The sequence below is a fragment of the Nannobrachium achirus genome, assembly GCF_963921795.1.
Source record: "Nannobrachium achirus genome assembly, chromosome: 10".
NCBI classification, from domain to species: Eukaryota; Metazoa; Chordata; class Actinopteri; order Myctophiformes; family Myctophidae; genus Nannobrachium; species Nannobrachium achirus.
In genome coordinates, this window is record NC_137819.1 from 61,218,360 (window position 1) to 61,239,697 (window position 21,338).

The 21,338-nt window shown below is 47.6% G+C and overlaps 1 protein-coding gene across 2 annotated transcripts in view; it reads right to left on the reverse strand.

Moving 5' to 3' along the window:
* Window positions 1-2,536: 2,536 nt before the first annotated feature.
* prrc2a (proline-rich coiled-coil 2A) overlaps window positions 2,537-21,338 on the reverse strand; it is a 28,620-nt gene continuing 9,818 nt past the window's right edge. For both annotated transcript variants that reach the window (XM_080734767.1, XM_080734768.1), the window contains exons 7-16: window positions 20,848-21,062; window positions 19,588-19,673; window positions 19,116-19,276; window positions 17,327-17,429; window positions 16,384-16,552; window positions 14,520-15,084; window positions 13,036-13,328; window positions 8,907-9,246; window positions 8,041-8,260; window positions 2,537-6,009 (exon numbers count right to left, since the gene is read on the reverse strand). In XM_080734767.1, the coding sequence (XP_080590893.1) occupies window positions 2,952-6,009; window positions 8,041-8,260; window positions 8,907-9,246; window positions 13,036-13,328; window positions 14,520-15,084; window positions 16,384-16,552; window positions 17,327-17,429; window positions 19,116-19,276; window positions 19,588-19,673; window positions 20,848-21,062 (5,210 nt within the window). In that variant the 3' untranslated portion in view covers window positions 2,537-2,951. The remainder of the gene's footprint in view (window positions 6,010-8,040; window positions 8,261-8,906; window positions 9,247-13,035; window positions 13,329-14,519; window positions 15,085-16,383; window positions 16,553-17,326; window positions 17,430-19,115; window positions 19,277-19,587; window positions 19,674-20,847; window positions 21,063-21,338) is intronic.

Genomic DNA, 21,338 nt, shown 5'->3' on the forward strand with positions numbered 1-21,338 from the left:
ATGTATACATGAATGTACGGTATATAAAGGAAAACTGCAGAATTGTCCTAATAATAGTTAAAACCAAGTATGAGCAAACGGGGCCGAGTCTGCCAGTCACGCTGCCCTTCCATCCCCTTGGCAAGTAATTATACAGATGCCAGAGAATACACGCGCGCACACACACACACATACACACACACACATAATGCACATAGTCAAATGCCCTACTCACAACATTCCAGACCCAATCCTAAAACTGCCATCAGTAAACAAACAAAACCCCAACTTACAGCAGTGACAGAGATGATGCAAATGTGTATAAAGTTTAATGTATACTTCATTGCACAACCCTTTTTCTGACATACATTACATATTAATTATATAGGGATGAAAATAAACATGTGGGTGCCTCAGCCGGGAGGTCGCCTGTTGAGCGTGAGGACCCGAGTTCAAGTCTGAACACTCTCTCTGCACAGACTTAAAGGAGTAGTTCACCACTTTTCAACCTGTCTTCATATAATAGGTCCTCACTAATGTTCATGATAAAATATCACAATTTTTTTCTACTCAGTCCAAGTCTCCTAGGAGAGATGTGGGAAGTTCAGAATCCATCGTCTTGTGACATCATTTTCCAAAAAAAAAAAGAATGAATCAATATTTTTGAAAAAAATATTTAGATTTTTATTATCGCAAGAACAAGGGCTTCCACTTTAAAATTGCAACTTTTCAGGAATAGAAAGCCTGCAGTTTCTATAAGCTGGATTGGCAATCGATGATGTCACAAGACGATGGGTTTCTGACCTGCCCACAGCCCTCCTCTGAGAAAAAAAAGAAAAGAAAAAAAAAGCTATTTTTGAGTGAGGACCAATTATATGAAAATAGGTTGAAAAGTGGTGGAGTGCCCCTTTAAGTGAAGTGAAGCCAAAAACAAATCTTTAAAAAACAAAAACAGTTTTAAATCGAATGATGCTTGCCAAAAAGGTTGTGCGATAAAGTATAAATTATGCCTAGAACGATACTTTAGTTCAGCTTGGATGCCGTCCATGGCGACTTATTTTCCCCTTCCCAAGCCTGCGTGCCATTGTGACTTGTTGTGGAGCATCACATTTACAAGTGAAAGCCTACACCAATTCAAATTATTCCCTGGTATCGTTCAAGAGGACACGAGTCGCTGCAAACGACGTGTCAGGAGACCGTGTGGTGAAGGTGAAGTCGTGGGTGAGATCAGGCACTCTTGCCACCACTTCAGACTTGAGTGCAGTCCTGAATTCAGTTCTGTAGTTTAACGTGGTCGCCGCCGTGGATTGAAAACGGACATTCGTGAACACGTACATTTTTGAAAATACTTCAACACAAGGAACTTCTTGCTAGTCCCTCTAAGTGAAAAGGAGTCTCCACCTGAGCACAGAGAGTGCATCCCTGCACACAGAGACAGCAGGGTGTGTGATATATAATAAGTACAATACTCAAGACGGCCAACCTCGGCACTCTGGGCCCAGACAGAGTACCAATCCTGCTGCACTGTGTAACTTTACTCATAAGATATCCTTAAAAGGTTTTATAAAAAAGAAAAAGAAAAAACATCAACCATGGAATCTGTTACAAGGAGTGCTTGTTAGTGTGTACTCAATTAACTATTGAAGCATAAACCATTTTGTGAAAAGTAATTAAGATAGTCAAACATTCGTCTTTACTTCAATCATGACCCAGATATTCACCAAACTCTTTTTTGTTGTTGTCTCCAAATAAGTTGGTCTCCCTGACTGTGGCTTGAAAGCATCTTTGAAAGTTTCCTTATGAGGGGAGAGACAGATGTCACTGAGAAAATATTGGTTGTTAAAATCAAGCCATCAAGCGATCAATTCAGCCTTTAAGGGTAAACAAAGCTCTGTTAATAGAATAGGAGAGAAATCATTCTTGGGAAAGGCAGGGTGGGCCTTAACTTCCTCTAAAGGAAAAAGCAACTTAAGAACAATGAATACTAGAGCAGGTCATCAACAAAATTAGATATATTAAAAAAAAAGAAAAACACTATCTGTATGAGCAGCAAAAACATTGATATTCCAGACAAATCAACTTAAGTGTGGGTGAGCAGTAGTACTTCAATGGGTCTGTTATCACAGTAATCAAAGATGTACTTAACAGGAGATCAAAAACTCAGAGGAAGGTGGTAAATTGTATAAAAAGGTATTTTTAATGACCTGCTTTGCAGAAGGAGGAAGAAAATAATACACACCCCTATATTTTTGTCTCATGAGGGAGGGAGGCTGAAACAGAATTGACACATGAGGCCAAAAGAAAAAGAAAACACAAAACAAGAGAAAAACATCGTATGGTACAATTGTTCTCGTTAAAAGAACCCGCATTCTCCGTCCCTTCGGGGAAGGAAGGAGATGCAGAACTGCACTACTGAATCCCGCCCAGCCCAAAGCGAGGCAGAAATATACACAGGTACATAAATATAAAAATCAGCCGTCTCCATTTTGCCAATTCATCCCATGTTGTGTTTCATGTTGCACTGCATCCACATCACTGTGTATGGAGATGTCATATATTGTGCTTGTATATGCATGTGTGGATAACCTTTTTTTGTGTGTGTTTGTGAATGTCTTCAGTCAAAAACAGGTGTGTCCTCAACAGAAACACATTATTGAATCCAACAGGAGTGACATTCCTGCAGGATGTGGGGTGGGGCAACTGAAAGGGGAGCAGATGGAGAATATTCAGTAACGGACGGTAGACAGCAGATTGATGGAGACAAAGGGGCCCGGGTGGGGTGGAGGTGGAGGTGGGGGGGTCAGGGACTAAAGTGTATGTGTACACTGTCTGCACTCATTGTACAATGTGCTAATTATGTTAAGGGATGACAACGGATAAGAGACAACGGATAAGAGACAAAAGAACGACGGACGACTAAACATGTAAAAGTAGGGGTGGGGTTCGTCTGAAATGTTTAGAAATCTTTTAAATCACTTCCTATTTTTAGGGGAGGGCCAGTTGCCCCGCCTTTCTCCACGGCTTCCTCCTCCATTACCGGCAGAGGCCCCGGCCTCTCGAGGCGGGCCTCGAGGACCTCTTCCTCCACCTCCGCCTCCACCACCACCACCACCTCCTCCTCCTCCACCACCTCCTCCAACGTTGACCCTGCGGTTCTGTCGCTCCATCCCCGGCCGCTGGCTGGAGAAACTCCTCTTGTTTGCCGCTTCCTTTCCCGTCATGTCTCGCTCCACGACGCCGCCGCCGCCTCCAGTTCCACCTCCCCCTCCTCTCCCCATAGGGTGGTGTGGGTGGTGGTGGTGGTGATGGGAGGAGAACGACTTCTCTCGGAACTCTGTGAAGTCACTGCTCTCGGAGGCCGTCTCCCACTCCTCGTTGGCCTGGTCTGAATTCTGGTTGGAGAAGTCGGGAGACTTGGCCCCGTGGTTGTGGTGGTGCTGCGGGTGGGGGTGGCTTTGCCCCGTGTTGCCTTGGTTGTAGTGGTGGTGGTGGTGGCTGTTGGTGTTGCCCAGATGCCCACCGCCTCCCCCGCCGCTGCTGCTGCTGTTGTTGGTCAGAGTGGTGTTGTGGTTGGTGTTTGGGGCGTGGCCTGTCTGAGGAGGAGCTCCTTCAGCATCCTGAACCGAGTTCAGTGAGGGAGAGGAGGGCCTTCCTCCCCCGATGACCCCGACTCCTCCTCCGTTGACACGCGCTGCGTTCTCCCTCTCCTTCAGCCGGCGGAAGCGCGGCGGTTTGTCCTGCTGGTGTTGGGATCGCCCGTGGCGCCGGCGCCTCGGAGGGCGCTCGAACCCGGCGGGGGGGAACCCGCGGCCGCCAGACACCGGGAGTGGGTTTGACGTCGAGTTAGTTGAAGAATGCTGGGTCGCCACGCCTCCGTTCTCAGAGGAGCCCTGGGTTGTGGGGGGAGCAGAGGCCGGTGTGGACTGAGTGGGGTTCGCCCCCTGACTCTGGGCTTGACCTCCGTCAGCTGACTTGTCCTTCTTTTCCCCACCGACATTCCCACTGCGACCGGCGTCTTTGGGGCTGGATGACTGACCCGAGGCCTGCTGTTTTCGGACGGAGGACGAGGATTTGGCAGACCAAGCGTGTGAGGCTGATCCAGAACCAGTCCTGTGCCCTCCGGCTAGGCCCCCTGCGTTGCCACTGCTCCTGTAGATGCCCCCCCCACTGCTGGCTCCACCGCGACCCCTCCTGGAGGGCACGCCCCTGGGGGTGAACACTCTGGCGTGGGAACCTCTGGGTTGAGCAGACGAGGCAGGGCCTCCGGCAGGAGCAACGTTATCCGAGCCGTTCTTGGCATTGGGTTTCCTGCCGTCTTCCTTGTCCGATTGGCCAAGGTCGCTGCCTCCGCTGTCGCTGCCCGTCTCGGAGCCCCTCTGCCTCCTCCTCTTCGGGATCTCCTCGTACTCCGAGCCCTCGCTGCGAGTTTCGCTGCGGTTCCGGGCTCGGGCCGGGTTGTGTTGAGAGCGGTCGTGGCCGTGCCGGCCTCCTTCCCCCTTGAACTCCTGGTGGAATCCTCCGGCTGTGGAGGTGCGGTAGTCTCTGCTGCTCCTGCCGCTCACCCGGCCTCGGCCGCTAGTCGCGGGACCGGCGCTGGCCGTGTAGGTGCCTCGGAACCCACGCCCACGCCCGTAGAACTCCCCTCCTCGACCACGGCTGGCTCTGCTGCCTCTGGACGACACGCCGTGGTACGAAGAGCCGCCTCCTGTCTCAAAGGAGCGCTCTCTCTCCTTCCTGGACGACGGACCAGAGAACCCTGAGGAGGTGGTGTTGTCAGCATCTTTGGGCCCCCTGCCAGAGCCTGATCCTCCCCCTGAAGACCTCTCCTTCCCTCCAGACCGAGGTTTGCTCGTCTGCGACGGCTCATCTTTACCGGAGGGAGCTGAAGCATTCTGGGAGGTGGAGTCCTGCTTGGCTGAGGAGAGCTGGCTGACATCTTGCTCTTTATCTTTCCCAGGTCCTGTGTTGGCCTTCTCTCCACCCTCGCCTTCACCTCCTTCTCTCTTCATCTCCTTCAGCACAGGCTTCTTAATGGGACCCGCCCTCTTGCTGGCATTGCTGCCTCCTGATTGGTTGGAGGGTTTGTGGTCGTGGGGGGCAGAGTCTTCCCCTCCTCGGGAGTTGTTCCCCCCGACGCCTGCATTATTGGCCCTCCTGCCGTGTGAGGAGGCGCCCCCTGCCGTGTTGCTGCCGGGCCGGGGGCCCCACTGGGTCTCCGTCTTGTGTTCCCGCCCGCCCCGCTGGTTGACTTTGGGGTGGGGATGCTGCTGAGAATGGCCTCCGTGCTGGGAGGCAGGCGGGCCGGCGTTCAGGGAGGCGTGGGGAGCGTACGGCGGACCCGGTTTCTCCTGCTTGGCGTGGCTGCTGGCACCACTGGTGTTACTGGTAGCACTGGGACCGGCGGCACCGTGCCCTGGAGCAGCTTCCACCTCCCTCTGGGTGGGGAGGTGGTGCAAGGCAGCTTTGTTGCTCATGTCCTCCCGGGCGGAGGAGGAGGAGGATGAGGAGGAGCAGGACGAAGACAGCGAGGGCTGATGGAGCGGAGGAGAGGGGTCACCCTTCTTGACGGGTGCCTCGCCCCCCCCTCGCTCGCGGCTGTTGTCAGGCTTGTGTTGGTGGACCGGGAAATGAGCCTGGTGCGGGTGGTGGCCGTGGTGGGAGTGATGGAGGTGAGAGCCGCCACTGTCCATGGGGGAGAGGTCCGCCCGGCCGTTGCGGTCGTAGTGGGGGTGCGGGGTGCCCCAGATCTGACCTTGCTGGGACCGCGGAGGAGGAGGCCCCTCGTCCTGGTGGCTGAAGCTCCTCTCGCCTCCCCTCTGCTGCTGCATCCTGGAGCCCTGGTCGGGGGGGAAGTTACTGTAGTTGCCTCCCCGGCTGCCCATGTAGTGATGGGTGGGGTGGGTGCCCCCCTGACTGCCCACCTGGGTGCCCACTGGCGGTGGGGTCTGGTTGGAGGGAACGGAGGTGGAGCTGGGCTGCTGGATGGGCCCCAGGCCACCCTCTCGCATGCGGTGTGGAGGCGTGTCACTCCTGTCAGGACGACACAGACGTTAATCCATTTATTGAATGCTTTAACTATTGAAAAATAGTAGATATACAAGCTCACAGCGCGGCGAGCTTGACGTGAAAATGTGTGCAAATCTTTTAATTAAGGGTGGGGAAGTTAACGCGATATTAACTAATTAACGCAAAATCCTTTTATCGGCGATAATATTTTTAACGTGCGATTAACGCGGTGAGTTTTGAGCCTCGTGCACCCTGTAGTCAGGAAGCGAATGCAGACTGCAGAGACACGCAGTAGTAAACAACAAGACAGTGGCAGACAGTCAGAGCGGTGGAGGTTTTGGGACACAGGCAGGGGCAGACAGACCACGGTTGCACTTATTGGAGACTATTTGACTTCACTCAGTAACAGTTTCCTCGAGAACACGGCGCATTATTTTGACGGGGAGTGGAGGCTTCTGTTGCATGCGCTGACTGTTATGAAAACGTTACGTAGCCTACTAGCCTACTAGCACTGGAACTTGTCTGTGCTTGTCTGCCCCAAAGCCTCTGCCATGCGAGTAGCCGGAGAGTGTTTGCCTGACTGCGAGCGCCAGACATCTCACACTACGTTTCACTTCGGGAGAGAGTCTGAGATTACGGACGGAGATTCTACTTCGGCGTGGGCGGGCTAAAGCCTATTGACGTCACACACACACACACACACACACACACACGACGTGGCGTGACATTGCAAAAATACGTTATTTCTCATAACATATTATATGTCTGCATGTTAACGTTAGTGCAAAATGGTATTAAAACGTGATTAAACGGCACTATTTCATAGTTTATTAAAATAATACGAGTCGAGTCTGACTCCGCCATGACAGTTTTCACGGACCAATCAGAGTCCACTAGACTCTCACGTGGGCAGAGGACACCAATCAGAGTCCACGAGCGAGTCTCACGTGAGCTCAAGAGCTCTGTTTGGAGGGGGCTGGGACCGGAGCAGCCAAACCACGTGCCCCAAGCATACAACCCTGATTGGCCCATTCAATGCGCCCGCTCTTCAGGCGCGCTCGAAATAAAATAAAATATGTGCAGCTTCAGTCCACACTACAAACCACCCACCAACAGGGGGTGGTGATGTGCGGACTGAAGTATCAGGCTAGGAGAGTGTATCATTGAAAATAAAGTCAGCAAACTGCTGATCACCGACAGTACACACAACATGATCGCAGGGGCCAGGGAACTGGATGGGCATAATGCCTTGTGCCACACATCTTCAGCGAGCCAGCCTATAATCTCCTAGCAATACCTCCGCAATTTGTGGCGTCATCACGTTAATGTTAATGTATTGTTAATCTAAGGCTACCAACGAGCCATCAAGTGTCTACATAATAACAGGGTTTATCAAAGTGAACTAGGGGTGCCATAATCGTAACACCAGTCCAGGGTGCCTCAGAATACTTTGATAATATTTAAAATGTAGCCTATCAATATTACTTCAGTTAAACCTAGAGCCTTTATGCTTTGTAAAACGCTGCACTGTACTTGAGTAATTTTTCCATACACAAACTCTTCACAAAATAAAAGATTTCAAGCTCACAACGCATCTTATTGTGAGCTTGTAGATCAGCTATTTTTGGTGAATGTTCAGCCCAGAATAGGGATGCTGTGGTTAAATGTTTCCTAATGGAAACATTTTCTCGAAGATTCTGGACAGTAAGCCTATTTGTCATATAGAATTTGAATAAACTAGGTATTTGTCTACCTCCCATGTTGATATGAGTATTATATATCTGTTTAAGGTAGTTTTAGAACAGATAAAAAATATGCGATTAATTTGCGATTAATCGTGATTAATTATGGACAATCGTGTGATTAATTCGATTAAATATTTTAATCGATCCCCAGCCCTACTTTGAATATATGAATTTTTAAAGCAAATGTTTGTAACTCAAATTTTGCTTCTGGGAAAACAGGAATGCCTTGTCAGTAGGGAGATTTAAAATGGTTTTAATAAAATATACAGGGACTAGGATTAATCACATCTTCTGCCTGGTGTCCACCTACCTGGGTCCTTTGGACACTTCCTCTTCCTCTAGAACCTGCTTCTGTCTGTGAGGGGAGGTCAGCCCCCGGCCCTCTCCGCCCCCAGGGAAGACCTCCGGCCCCCAGGCCAGCTTTGGGTCCATGGGGGGTGTCCCACGGTGGGGGTGTCCTGGATGCTGCTGTCTGTCGAACGGGTCAGACCCAGAGCCTCCTGAATCCGACCGTTCACGGCCCATAAGCCCTAAACCAGAAGGATGGAATGATATTTAACATCGACATGAACACACAATTGACATTTCGCTCGCTTGCGCTGCCATACACACGCGTGTGGATGGCAGGCATGCACGCAAAATTAGTACTATGTCATTATAACGCTGTACCTAATTTATTTTACAGTTGTGGATTCTCAGTTGCAACACGGTGCAAAAACGCAGGTTTTAGTCTTGACTATGTGTCTTTAATGTGCCTTAAGGGTTTCTTCTTTTCTCCCGACCCAGTCTCGCTGTCACAATTATTACATATAATCTATTATTAATTATTTTGCATAATTGTCATAATCGTTTCCAAGTTGAGAAATGTTATAGTTTCAAACACTTTAAAAAAGTAGTGGAAATAGCAGAGCTTGTAGATCAAAGTTCTTTTTTTAAGTATAAAGTTGTCAAATATGTCAGTAATTTCTTTGTGTATTTAATGCCATAATTGAAATGTAATTGTCAACGACAAATACAGGTACACAAATAAATCGTGAAATTGCAATTACTTGAGTGACAATTCATCGCGTCATGTAAAATGTCATAACCGTGCCAGCCCTGCGACCCAGTGTTTAGGAAACAGTGCTCCAGTGCATTCCTCTCTCTGTGTGCCACCTCCCTGCGTGGCCCACTCACCTGAGGGGTGCATGCCAGCTTGGTAGTAGTCCATGGCTGGGCGGCCCTGCATCATGCGGGGGTCCATGTAGGGCATCATCATCCAGCGAGGGTCAAAGTTCATGGGCAGGGGGGGCGGTCGGCCCATGTTACCGGGCTGGTAGAGCGGCCCGCCCTGCTTGGGCCCTGGTGGTCCAGGCTGGGGGGTGGAGCCTGGGGAGGGACCTTGTTGTGGGGCTTGTTGTGGCTGGGGAGGCAGCTGGCTTTGTGACGCCTGGTTGTGTTGCTGTTGCTGCTGCTGCTGCTGCTGTTGTTGCTGTTGCTGCTGTTGCCACTGCTGCTGTTGTTTCAACAGCTGCTCCTGAAACACAACAAAAAACCCCAGTTCAGCATTTTTTATTGCTCTGCAGGAGTCTAGCCGAGTGTCTGCCTATACTGTATTTCTGGAGCCAAGCCCACAATACGCACGCCCCATCAGTGACACATTTCTTGTGCACACTGCCAGTAGGACCCCCCCCCACCCCCCCCACACACACACACACACACCTTTTTACATCACTATTATTAAAGCATTCCTCCTAGTGGAGATTTGCGCTCTCAAATGAATTACTTAATCCACAAATGTTTCATCAGCACAAAATGGACAGTTCGGCCCAGAAGCAATATGTGTGTGTGTGTAGCCATATTACATCACCAATTACATCCTAGACCTATATCCTAGTCTTTTTCCTCAGCGTTTTGCCATAGCAAAACGTGTGTGTGTAGCCTGTATTACATCACCAATTACCAATTGAAGACGTTATGCAAGCACGACCACCGCTCACTTCACATTGGGCATGATTTTTTCTAAAGATGCAATATATTCCATTTTCCGCACAGCATTGGTTGAACAACACACAGCCGAAGTGGCGCGAGAGTCGAGATATCAACGTGAGTTCACAGCTTTACGACAATAATGGCGACGCTGGGTAGGAATAAACAATGTCTACTTACTAAAGGCATTATCTGCGGCAGACATGTAGCGAAAACTTTCGAGCAAGTTAAATACGCGGATTAACAATTTAACCTCACTCCTGTCTTAAGCCCTGTAGGACAGATGGAGCCAAAATGGATTAAATTGGATCTTTTCAAAAAAAGAACAGCTGGACCATCATTTGGGGGAGCAAATATGTACTTTTAAAAGGTAAGATAGCCTTCTGGTTCTGGGCCGAAACTCTCCTTTAAGGATTGGTCATATTATTACAGTAACCAAAACATCCTTTGACAGCAGGACAATGGACTCCCCTAACAGCTTGTATTATTTGTATTGTATATATTTTCCCCCTTGGGATAATAAAGGTATCTATCTATTATTGACATGCATCAATATTGATCAACTTCATGGCCCTTTTCTCATCTCTCATCTTTTTTTTTCCTTCTTTTTTGAGCGGTGGTCACACCGTCTCCTATACGTGGCCGTGTATGTATGCGTCCGTCCGGCCGTGTATGTAGCCTGGCAGTACCTTTTCTGACCACACATGTTAAGGGAGGGGCGCTGTTGTACACACACACACACACACACACACACACACACACACACACACACACACACACACACACACACACACACACACACACACACACACACACACACACACACACACACACACACACACACACACACACACACACACACACACACACACACACACACAGGGGGGGGTAAACCACCGCTCAGTTCACACGGGTGTGATTTTTTTTAAATCAGAAACTATTACAAAACAGAGATAGTTTCCAGAGTTGCTGTTATTTTCAGCCCACTTCTTCATTCTTCTACGTTAGCAATGCCCACAAGCTGGCTGCAAAAGACTCGGCGACAACGATTTGTAAAAACCTAGCAACAAAGTCCCAGCCAGTGTGAGCTCTGGGTAAAGGCTGTACAGCCCTCTGCTCTGCTCCCAGTACAGGGTTTAGAATAGCAGCTCTGCTGCAGTGAGAGTAGATCTGCTGTAGCAGCATTCCTTTCATGGACCACAGGGAGAAGGAGTTAGCTATGAGTTGATACTCTCATACAGGCAAACATCAAAACTGCAATGCAGCACTAACTATTTTAGGTCACTGATTGTATTTGTATTAACCAGAGCTGCTGCTGTTCTGTTCAGGGATGATTATTAACATGTGGATGGTTGTAAAGCTGTAGAAAGCACTGTAAAAGATGTAGAATAATGTAAAAATGTAAAAATGACACTCGTTTGTCACTGACCTGCATTCACTTTTGTTTGAAATGATCAAGAACTTTCCCCCCCTTTTTAATCCATTTAGGCCTAGAATTATTTAATGCTTTAACTTTGATTGAAAAATAGCAGATATCTTACAGAATCGGGTCAAAATTCAAATGTTCTCGATTTTTCAAAAATAGCAGATCTACAGTGTGTAGAGCTGCTATTTTTTAACAGTTAAAGCATAAAATAATATGCAATAATGCATACCCGGTCTAAATGGGTTGAAGTAGACAGTAATTTATTCCCATTTATCCCTCCATTTCCATGTTGTCAGTTGTCACCACTGTTGTACTCTACTAGAGCAGTGTTTCTCAACCACTGTGCCTGGGGACCTTTGGTGTGCCCCTGAGAAGGGTCAAGTGTGCCCCTTGAAACTGCTTGAAAGCCAGTATTGTATTTATCATTTAAAAAAAATATTTAAACTAGTGAAAACAGCCGATCTACAAGCACACAACGCCTCGCACCGAGGCGTTGTGTGCTTGTAGATCTGCTGTTTTCACTACTGTTGTGCGACAGCCTTGTATGATGAAGCAGGGCCTTTACTTTGCGAAGAAACGTACAAATTTGAAACTTGGAGATACAAGGTTTCTTCCCGACAAGTGACGATATTTACACCCCCGTATTATGTTGGTGTGCCCATGGATTCTTGGGACATGAAAAGTGATGGGAGATTCTCTAGTAACTAGAGAATCTCCCATCAGGACATCAGAACCTCTGACGTCCTCCTCCCGTTCAGCTGTAGGAGTCACTAGTGCAACAACAAAGATGGCCCTCCCCCTCCCTGTGTGTTAGTGTAGATTATGCTCAGCAAGCCAGATGCACCATGGCGGATTCAAACCCCTAGACCTGCTGATGGTGGAGAGGTACTCGTCTTCACCTCTGCCCGAATGTCTCTCTGGTGTCCATTTGATGTTATGCAACATATCTCTGCTGTCTGGCCAACACCAAAATGTTCATTTTTCAGAAAATGTAAAAACATCCAGCTCGAGTGGAGTGGAGTTAGGAAGTCTTGGCTGAAGCACGTTTTACCACTTTTCATTGGTTGAAACCGTTTTTTTAACCAACACACAGACGTAAAGGGTGTTCAATAGCACTGATTTATGAAGAGAGCTAAACGGGTGGAGTTGGCTGGTTTGTCAGAAAGTGCGAGGATCCAATGGATTCAATAGTTCTTTAACCCAGGGGTTCCCAAGCTTTTTGTCTCAGGGCACCCCATAAATATTTTTAAAATCCGAGGCACCCCTACATTATAATTTTCACTCCCAGCACCTTATATTTATAGCATATTGTCGTTGTCGGGTGGAAACCTTGTATGTCCAAAACCGTTCGTTTTGTATTTATCATCTATACAATGTACTAAACAGCCGATCTACGCCTCGCGAGGCGTTGTGTGCTTGTAGATCTGCTGTTTTCACTAGTTTTGTGTGACGGTCTTGTATGATGAAGCAGGGCTTTGCTTTACCAAAAGACATACACATTTGAAACTTGGAGATACGAGGTTTCAGCCCGACAGTGACGATATTTTAGTGACTATGTTGCGAGAAATACGTTATAATAGCCATTTTGGTTAGAACTGACTGAAAATAACTTTGTACTTCAAGTTTAAAATGATACTAAATATTTTTTCAAGTGTCCAAATAAATTCCAAATATTATCAAATTCTCTCGCGGCACCCCTGGACTGCCGTCACGGCACCCCTGGACTGCCGTCACGGCACCCCTGAACTGCAGTCACGGCACCCCAGGGTGCCCCGTCACCCACTTTGAAAACCCCTGCTTTAACCAACAGACAGACGTAAATGGTGTCAAATAGCATTGATTTACATTCGGACAGCAACAAAATAAAGGGATTTTTGGGGGGATAACTTGGGGGGATAACTGGATTCTTACCTGCTGCTGTCTCTGAAAGCGTGGAGGAAGAGACTTCTGATACTTGGAGTATCCCTGACCTGGAGGACCTTGGCCTTGGCGCCCAGCTCCTCCTCCAACGTTCTCCACCTTCACCGGGTCCACGGCGGCTCCCCCACCTCCTCCTCCGCCTCCTCCTCCCCCGGAGCGGAGGTGAGCGTTGGCTAGCGGCTCTTCCTTGCACTCACCTGGGAGCGGAGCCTCCGGAGGAGGAGGTGGCGGCTGCGGCTGTGGTGGTTGTTGGGGCCCTTGGGGCTGAGGACACTGCTGGACCTCTGGACATGGGATAGAAGACACAGAAACAATACAAAATTTTACAAATGCTCTTTCAGAACATATTCATATTACTGGATTCATTGAAAATGTTTAACTTTGCTGGGGGGAAACTTCAGACCCAGACAGTTAAGGTCTTTGCACACTGCTGCGTTTTTCGGGCCGAATATCGGAGTGATTTTCGGAGTGCGTGAATAAAAAAATGAACCTCACGTTATGTCAATCACGTTTGCACACTGCCGCCGGTTTCGTATTTATTTTCGGACCAGGTTTTATTTTTTCCGATTTTCGCAGCTGTTGAACTGAGTCCCTTGCTCTCTCTCCCTTTCCTCTCTCTCTCCCTGGCCTACAGCTTTCGGATTTTCAAAACGCAACGAAAACACGCAGTGCAGTGTGCAACCACCTTTACGTCAAAAAAACAACAGAGGTTTCTCTTCTCGAGGTGAAGGTCTTACCCTTATGAGCATACATGGGCAACTGGTGGCCCCCCACCTTCACTCAATGTGGCCCACAGGTTTATATCAGAATACTGATATTAGCTTATATTATTGATTTCAGCTGTTACAATTCCAAACATACAAACCCACTTTAATGACTAGTAGTATTAAAATGTTAGTCTTTTTTACGTCCAATGTATTTGTAATTAAGTTCATAAAGTTTACATAAGTATAACTAAATGCATGTGAAATTAAACAAAAAAAAATTATTTCAGGATTCCAATAAGAAATAACAAAAGATGATTCAGTGTTCCAATTCAAAAGTCTAAAAAATAGCCAATCTACAAGCTCAAAACGTCCCTGCACCAGCGCGACACGTTTTGAGCTTGTAGATCGCCATTTTTGCTACTCTTAATGGAGATAAGAGGTTTTTGCTTGACAGTAACAATATGCAATGTGGCCCTCTGGAGTGAGTGTGGAAATATAGTGGCCCTTTCCTAGCCTGACTGCTAGCGTCAGTCTCAATCACACACTTCGTTTTGGGATGAAACTGGAGGACAGTTTGGGCGCGTTCGAAATAGATTAAAATATGTGCAGCTTCAGTCCACACTACAAACCACCCACCAGCAGGGGGTGGTGATGTGCGGACTGAAGTATCAGGCTAGCCCTTTCCATCATCAAAGTTGCCCACCCCTGCTTATCACTCATGGGTCTTGAGTTCAGCAATCCGTTAACCAGGATTGACAGTTAACTCACCGGCATTGGAATCGTAGCTGCTGTTGCTGCTAGCCCTCTGTCGGTCACCGACCACGGGCCCCGCCTCCTGCTGAACGGTGAGCAGCGGGGGCTCTTCGGGGTCCACGCAGGGGGAGGGCGGCTGGCTGACGTTGGGGGACGACGCCGAGGCGACAGACAGCGAGGGGCTGGGGCTGCCGGCCGTGGCGGCCGTGGACGTCCCGTCCAGACTGGGAGGTTTGCTGGTGCTGCCGCCGGCTCCGCTTCCTCCCTGCTGCTGCTGCGCCTTCTCGTCCAGCCTCTTCAGCTTCTCAGCGCAGGCGGCTCTCCTCTCCTCCTCCATCCTTCGTTCCTCCTCTTCGCGGCGGCGGCGGGCTCGCTCCACAGCAGCAGAGATCTCCGTGGACGACTGCTTCCGGCGCTGGCGCCAAGTCTCGTCCTCGTCCTCCTGGCCCTGGGGACCCGGGGGCGCGGCCAACAGACCGGCCTGGGGGGGAGGAGGCGGGGGCGTGTGGCCTCCTGGTGCAGGCTGGGATGAGCTGGTCTTCCCAGGACCCAGGGAGGAGGACTGGTTATGGGATCGGTCCTGAGGACACGAGAAGGAAGTCAACATCAGAGAGCAGGGAAATAAGCGGTAGACGCAACGATGTTGACTTACAGGCATCACACAGAGATGTGTCGCTTAAAACACACCACCTGCAATCCACCGTTTTCCTACAGTATGATACAAATGGTGTGCATTCATATTGACATAATACACATTGCGGTTTTGGGCATCTTTAGGCACACAAATATAAAAATATTTGCTTCTTTTTGGTGCAAGGGGCAGAGGCACACCAGACAACCAATCAAGTCAAGCAAAAGGCAGACGATAGCAGGCATCATTATTCCTTCCTTCCGGTACGATTATGTTTGACGGTAATAAAACGGCCAATGATGTCGATGAAAAGCTCATCCTTGTGATCTTTGAGTATGAGGCACGCCAAGTTGTTTTTGCCCGGCATGGTCTACCTTAGCATTTACTTATTTTTGTTCTAACAATTTTTATCCCACGATTTTGTAACCCATTTTTTCACCCAGTGCCAATTGCCTTGTAATCCTGGTCTCTGCTCTCCCGCTGTCCCGCCTGGGGAGCCCCGGCTGGCCAGGGGGAGGCATTATAGAGACCAGGATTACTGCATGTTCTTTGTGAGGGTATCTACCCTCACAGGAGACACGGGGAGAACATGCAAGCTCCACACAGAAAGGCCCTATCGCCGATCCCACCTAGGGTGTGGGCGCTGATGACGCGGAGGAGGAAACACGCCCCCCAGCGTCCCCCGGCGGGAATCAAACCCAGGACCTTAGCTGTGAGGCGACAGCGCTACCCACTGCGCCACCGTGCCTGGCCCTACCTTAGCATTTTTTTGTGTGGCTGTAGCGACACTTCTCGTATGATCACAGGCTTAATTTATCATTTGTAGCACAACAAAAACGCACGGGTTGTGTGACAAATTACAAATTAGCCTTATTCAATGATGATGACATGACTAAAAAACGTAAAAATAACTATAAAGAATGATAGATGAAGAAACAATCTTAAGATGACTATGCAAAGTGGATGTGTTCCTCTATGAGGCCCTATCCTCAGATATCTACCTGTCGGTAAAAGGAGTAGGGCCCCTGTCCGAGCAGCGGCCCAGGTGGGGGGGAGGACTGCTCCCGCGGACCACCCAGTCCCGGCCTGCGCCCCTGTGTACAGGCAGGTACACACACAGTTAACCAAGTGCCACCACAGCGCGCTACGCAGTTCCAAACGGCACTCTAAAGACAAGCTTGGCTTCCTAACATCTCGCACAATCTCTTCCATCCGTTTTGTAGTGTCCTGTCTGGTGGACGGCCTTACCTGGTAGTTTGAGGGCCCACCTTGCGCCCAGCCACTGCCTCCCTCCTCCCTGCCTCCCATCGCGGCATCATCCGCGATAGAGGGAGGGGTGTGACGCGTCTCCCCTCCACTGTCTGAGGCTCGGGTGCGAGAGACAACAGGGGGTCCGTCCTGAGGCCTCTGCTGTTCCCTGATGGAGGAAAGAATAAAAACATTATGAACACGGTAGTGACGTCCATCTTTTCCTTCCCAATCAGGGGTGTCAAAATAACTACAAATTCAAAATTTAACAAAATGGTCACTTTAACAAGGTAGGCCTATTATAATTATATTCTCCACACTTGTATTCTCCCCATCTTGACAAAATGGTATATTCCCAGGTTCCGCAGGTCAGCTGCACAGGAGCAATGCATTATTGTTAATTGTGGCACATTTACTAACATGCTAAGTTTAGCTGCACTTGAACAACCGTTCCAGGCTGCCATATCCAGCCCAAGAAACTGTAGAAACCTGTGTAAAAAAACTGACAACTCGTTTTCTTTAGACATTATGAAAATAGCCGATCTACATGCTCACAACGCCTCGCAGCGCGAGGCGTTGTGAGCATGTAGATCTGCTATTTTCACAATAGAACTGTGTTATACAAAATGTAATGCCTCTTTTCCATGAGGACTCCCATCTTTGCCATACCCTAGCTTTTGCTGAACTGACGCCACTGTTCCCAATCCTGTTCAAATACCCAAACTTGCGTATCAACCGACACGGCTGACCGCGAAAAGAAAATCTCTTATTTCGAAGTGCACCGACCGAAGTCAAGGGTTGCCGTTCGTCTAACTTGACACATGCAGCTCCTCGCACGTTCAGCTGCTATCTGCATTCTTCACATGTCGGGCAGACAGGGACTAGTAGGGAACCACGGCACATGCCACAAAGAAGGCTTATTTGTTGCATCCCTACAACATACCGTGTGCCGTTTTTACTCTCGCTTCTCTCTTCGTCTCCATCTTCCTCTCCTTCGTCGTCACTGAACTTCAACTTGGCGGAGTAATCAATCTCCTCGTGTGCCCCTGTTGGCAGAGAAAACACCAGACCAAGTTTCAATGGACAGTAGAGCTACTCCAGTAAACCAGACTGCCTTTGTTACAGACCACTAGATGAAGATTCAAAGTAGCATGCACACCTCAGACAAAAACCTAACTATGCAGCTGATAAAGGAGCACAAAGGGATTTACTTTCTGTTAAGTGTGTCATTGTGGAATAATGGAGCACGTATACACGGCTGTAGGCTATTTACTTTACTGCATGTAATCACGAGGAGCGGGGCAGGCGACGGGTACATTTTTTGACGGGCGGGGCGGATCTGGTTTTGATTTTTATTTAATCACGGGTAACGGGTCGGTCCTCGGAAATGACGGGCGCTTATCGATTATTCAATTCATCAAAATGTAATCAATAGAATAATCGCAAAGAAAATAATCGCCCTGATACAGTGCAAAAGTGAGTGTTAGAAACCCCTACTTTATAACCACAACGTCATGACTAGTAAGATCACCTGAATTTGGACCTATGCAGTTTCATTCATCTGAACAAATATAGAATATCATTCGGGGGTGGGGGAAATACACAATGCCTCTACAGTTTTGATAAACTTGATACATCTGATCTCTCCTGTTGGTTGTGCTTGCTGGAGCCCCTCTGCTCGCCAGGAAACATGATATCTACAATAGGTCTGAATGTGTTCACAAACGTCAGTCTAACTAAGCTGCACCAAATCATCACCTCTTAAATCATTTACACACCAGAAGCACAGAGTCCTGTGCAGTTATGCGACATGGAAGGTGTACATTATCCGTACGTCTCTGGGATAAATCATTGAACATAAGGCTGGTTTATGACAGCGCTGTAATGTTGTTGTTTTCTTTAGGATAAGAAGCTTCCTTTATGCCCAGGGGAAATAAATTATTCTGCTTTGTGCCCATTTTTGGATACACAACTTAAACGAAGGATATGAAATTATTCTCCCTTTACATTGTTTACCTCAACGAGATGAATCATATATTCAATGTCTTATTACTGAATTTTTCATATAAAAATTCTTCCATAAATGTATGGGAGATTTCAACCTATTTCCAGCTAGGGTATTCACAAATAGTGATTTTTAGTATTCTAATTATTCAACCTCAAAGTATTCGAATTCGAATAGTTGAATATTCTACAGGACTGGCCAAACTGTCAAATATTAAGTAAGCAATAGGCAAATATTGTGAAAATAGAGGCAAACATTGTGAAAAGCATGGTGAAAATAGCAGATCTACATGCTCACATGTGAGCATGTAGATCTGCTATTTTCACAATTCCAAGTATTTACCTACAATTCCAAGTGCTTGTCAGGGTGGGGGTCCCCAGTTCAAATATGTTTATTTTGGGGCTCACGGCCTAAAAAGGTTTGAGAACCCCTGGTATAGAGCATTAACAAATTCATCCACCAGGGGCATTGACAACTCATTCTTATGACTTCCTATCTAGCCAAGCTTTATAAATATATTTTTAAAGAGAAAACAATAATAAAAAAAAGAAATAAGCGAATATTCGACTTTGTGAAAAATGTCGAATATTGACTTTGATATTCGAATATTCGGTGAATGCCCTATTTCCAGCCCTACATGTATGAAAGTGAGTGAGTGAGTGAGTGAGTGGGTGGGTGGGTGGGTGAGTGAGTGAGTGAGTGGGTGAGTGAGTATGAGTCTTCTGACCTGCCCAGCCCTCATCTCCATCGTGGTTCAGCTCATCCAGCTCATCCAATTCCTTCAGGTCGTCCTGTTTCAGGATGGAGGGGCGTTTCACTACCTCTCCTCCCCCGCCGCGAGGACCTCCCTGGGGCCTCCCGTCAGAGTTCCCCTGGCCACGAGCAAACCTGGAGCAGACAACAGTAGGGGCTGTTCAGTCATCTAAGTTGGATGGGATGTTTCAGTCCTTTCTGCAATGTCTATGTGAGATCTGTACCCATTGGTCATCCCTTAATTCATGAATTATATGTGTCTCTACAACAATGCAAAAATGTTATCACAAAACACTTAATCTGGAAAAGAATCCTACAGCAGTCGCAGCTTATCAAAGTCCAGTCTACAAGGCAACAATCGTGCCATTTATATCACACAGTATAAACCAAACATTGTTTCAAATGAATCATTGTTTTGTCGAGAGACAGAGACATTAAGAGCATACCTAGGGGGACCTTCACCAGGTGGAGGGTACCTGTAGGGCCCCTGGGGGCCGTAGGGGGGCGGGAATGGCAGGTAGGGAGGATACATCTGGAAGAGAAGGAGAGAGAGAATATGAGAATGATTTAAAATGATACTATGTAAACATAATGTTATTCAACTATTAAAAACCTCCACGGAGAAGGATGTTCTTTGGGTACAAACTTAACAGTGTATGAATCTTAAAAGGATCCCTGGCTAATATGACAAATATGCCTTAATACATAATTGTCCTCTATAAATACAATGTAATTAAAAACACCTTAAATATTGTATTTCTTCTAGAAATAGCTAATCTTTCACTCAATAGGAGAAATGCCCGTCGCAAGTTGATGATGTCATAAATGTCATGTGTGATCTATCCCTAAGGAATTTATGGCATGCATGTGCAAAAGAAAAACACAAACACATTTGAAATATTGATTTGATGCTCATATTAACCATATGAAGTATTACGTTTGTTTTTATTTGCACGTGCATGCCATGAATTCCATAGGGATAGATCACAAATGACATTTATGACATCATCAACTTGCGACGGGCATTTCCCCTATTGAGTGAAAGATTAGCTATTTCTAGAAGAAATAAAATAATTGAGGCATATTTGTCGTATTAGCCAGGGATCCCTTTAATACTGGGAGATACGCTATGCCATCAAGAAGAGACTCCATTCTATTTTAAACCATCAGAAGTAATAGTATGGACAAACAGACTTGGGACTTCAGACCACGGTGTCTTGACCTGACTTAACTGTGACTACGCTTAGTGATCAGAGCGGATCACGTCTCGCGTTTAAAGTTGCTCCTAACACGCTGCACAGACTCTCAAAATCATACCAAATGGTCGCATTCCAGAACGGTTTGTTTTGTCCATTATAAAAGCTTGGGAATGTTCTGTTGAGTTACACGATTAGAATTTAAGAACTTGCCCAGCGCAACATGCAATGTCTTCATATCGCTGGCTGTGGGATAATGGAGATGCATACATTTCTGTGAGTTTGTAGGGAAAGCAGAAATGGGATACCGGTGTAACGGTGAAATCAGTGCCTGCACGCTTCCCCTAAAATGCACATTGCTGGCTTTAGTGATTGATGCACATGCGTGTTTCAACAATGACGAGTCAGTCAGTTCCCTCCTAATTCTCTAGTGCTTTTGGCCGCTGTGTTTGTTTGTTTGCACCTGGGGTTTCTAAGACAGAGAGGAATGTGAACGAGTGTAGAACTTACAAAGGGAGGCATGATGCCTCTGTACTGGGGGAACCCAGGTCCCACTGGGGGCTGGGGCAGCAAGGCGGGACTGCCTGCTGGGGGGTTCCTAGGTGGCCCCCCGTGGGGGGGTCCCCCGACACCCCCCTCCATCACCAGAGCCCCTCCATTGCCACCCTCTGCTACCCCTTCCCCAGACATGGCACGGCCACCCCCATCCCGCCAGCTTGTAACGTCTGTGAACAGAGAAGGAGGAGAGAAATGAGACAGAGGAAAGAGGAGGACAGAGTAGGTCAGAGTGTTTTATGGTCTCTAATGGAATGAGACCAAGATGTGAAATCCATTTTTATCTTTCTTTCAGACAACCAAGATAAGACTATGCACGACTTGCACGTACATTTAGGAAACTCAAGAAAATAACAGATGTAGACCGTGTGGGACAGACAAGCTGAAAGACCGTGTAGGAGAGACAAGACTGTAGGGAAAGCTGAGACAGATGTTGTAATAAAGAC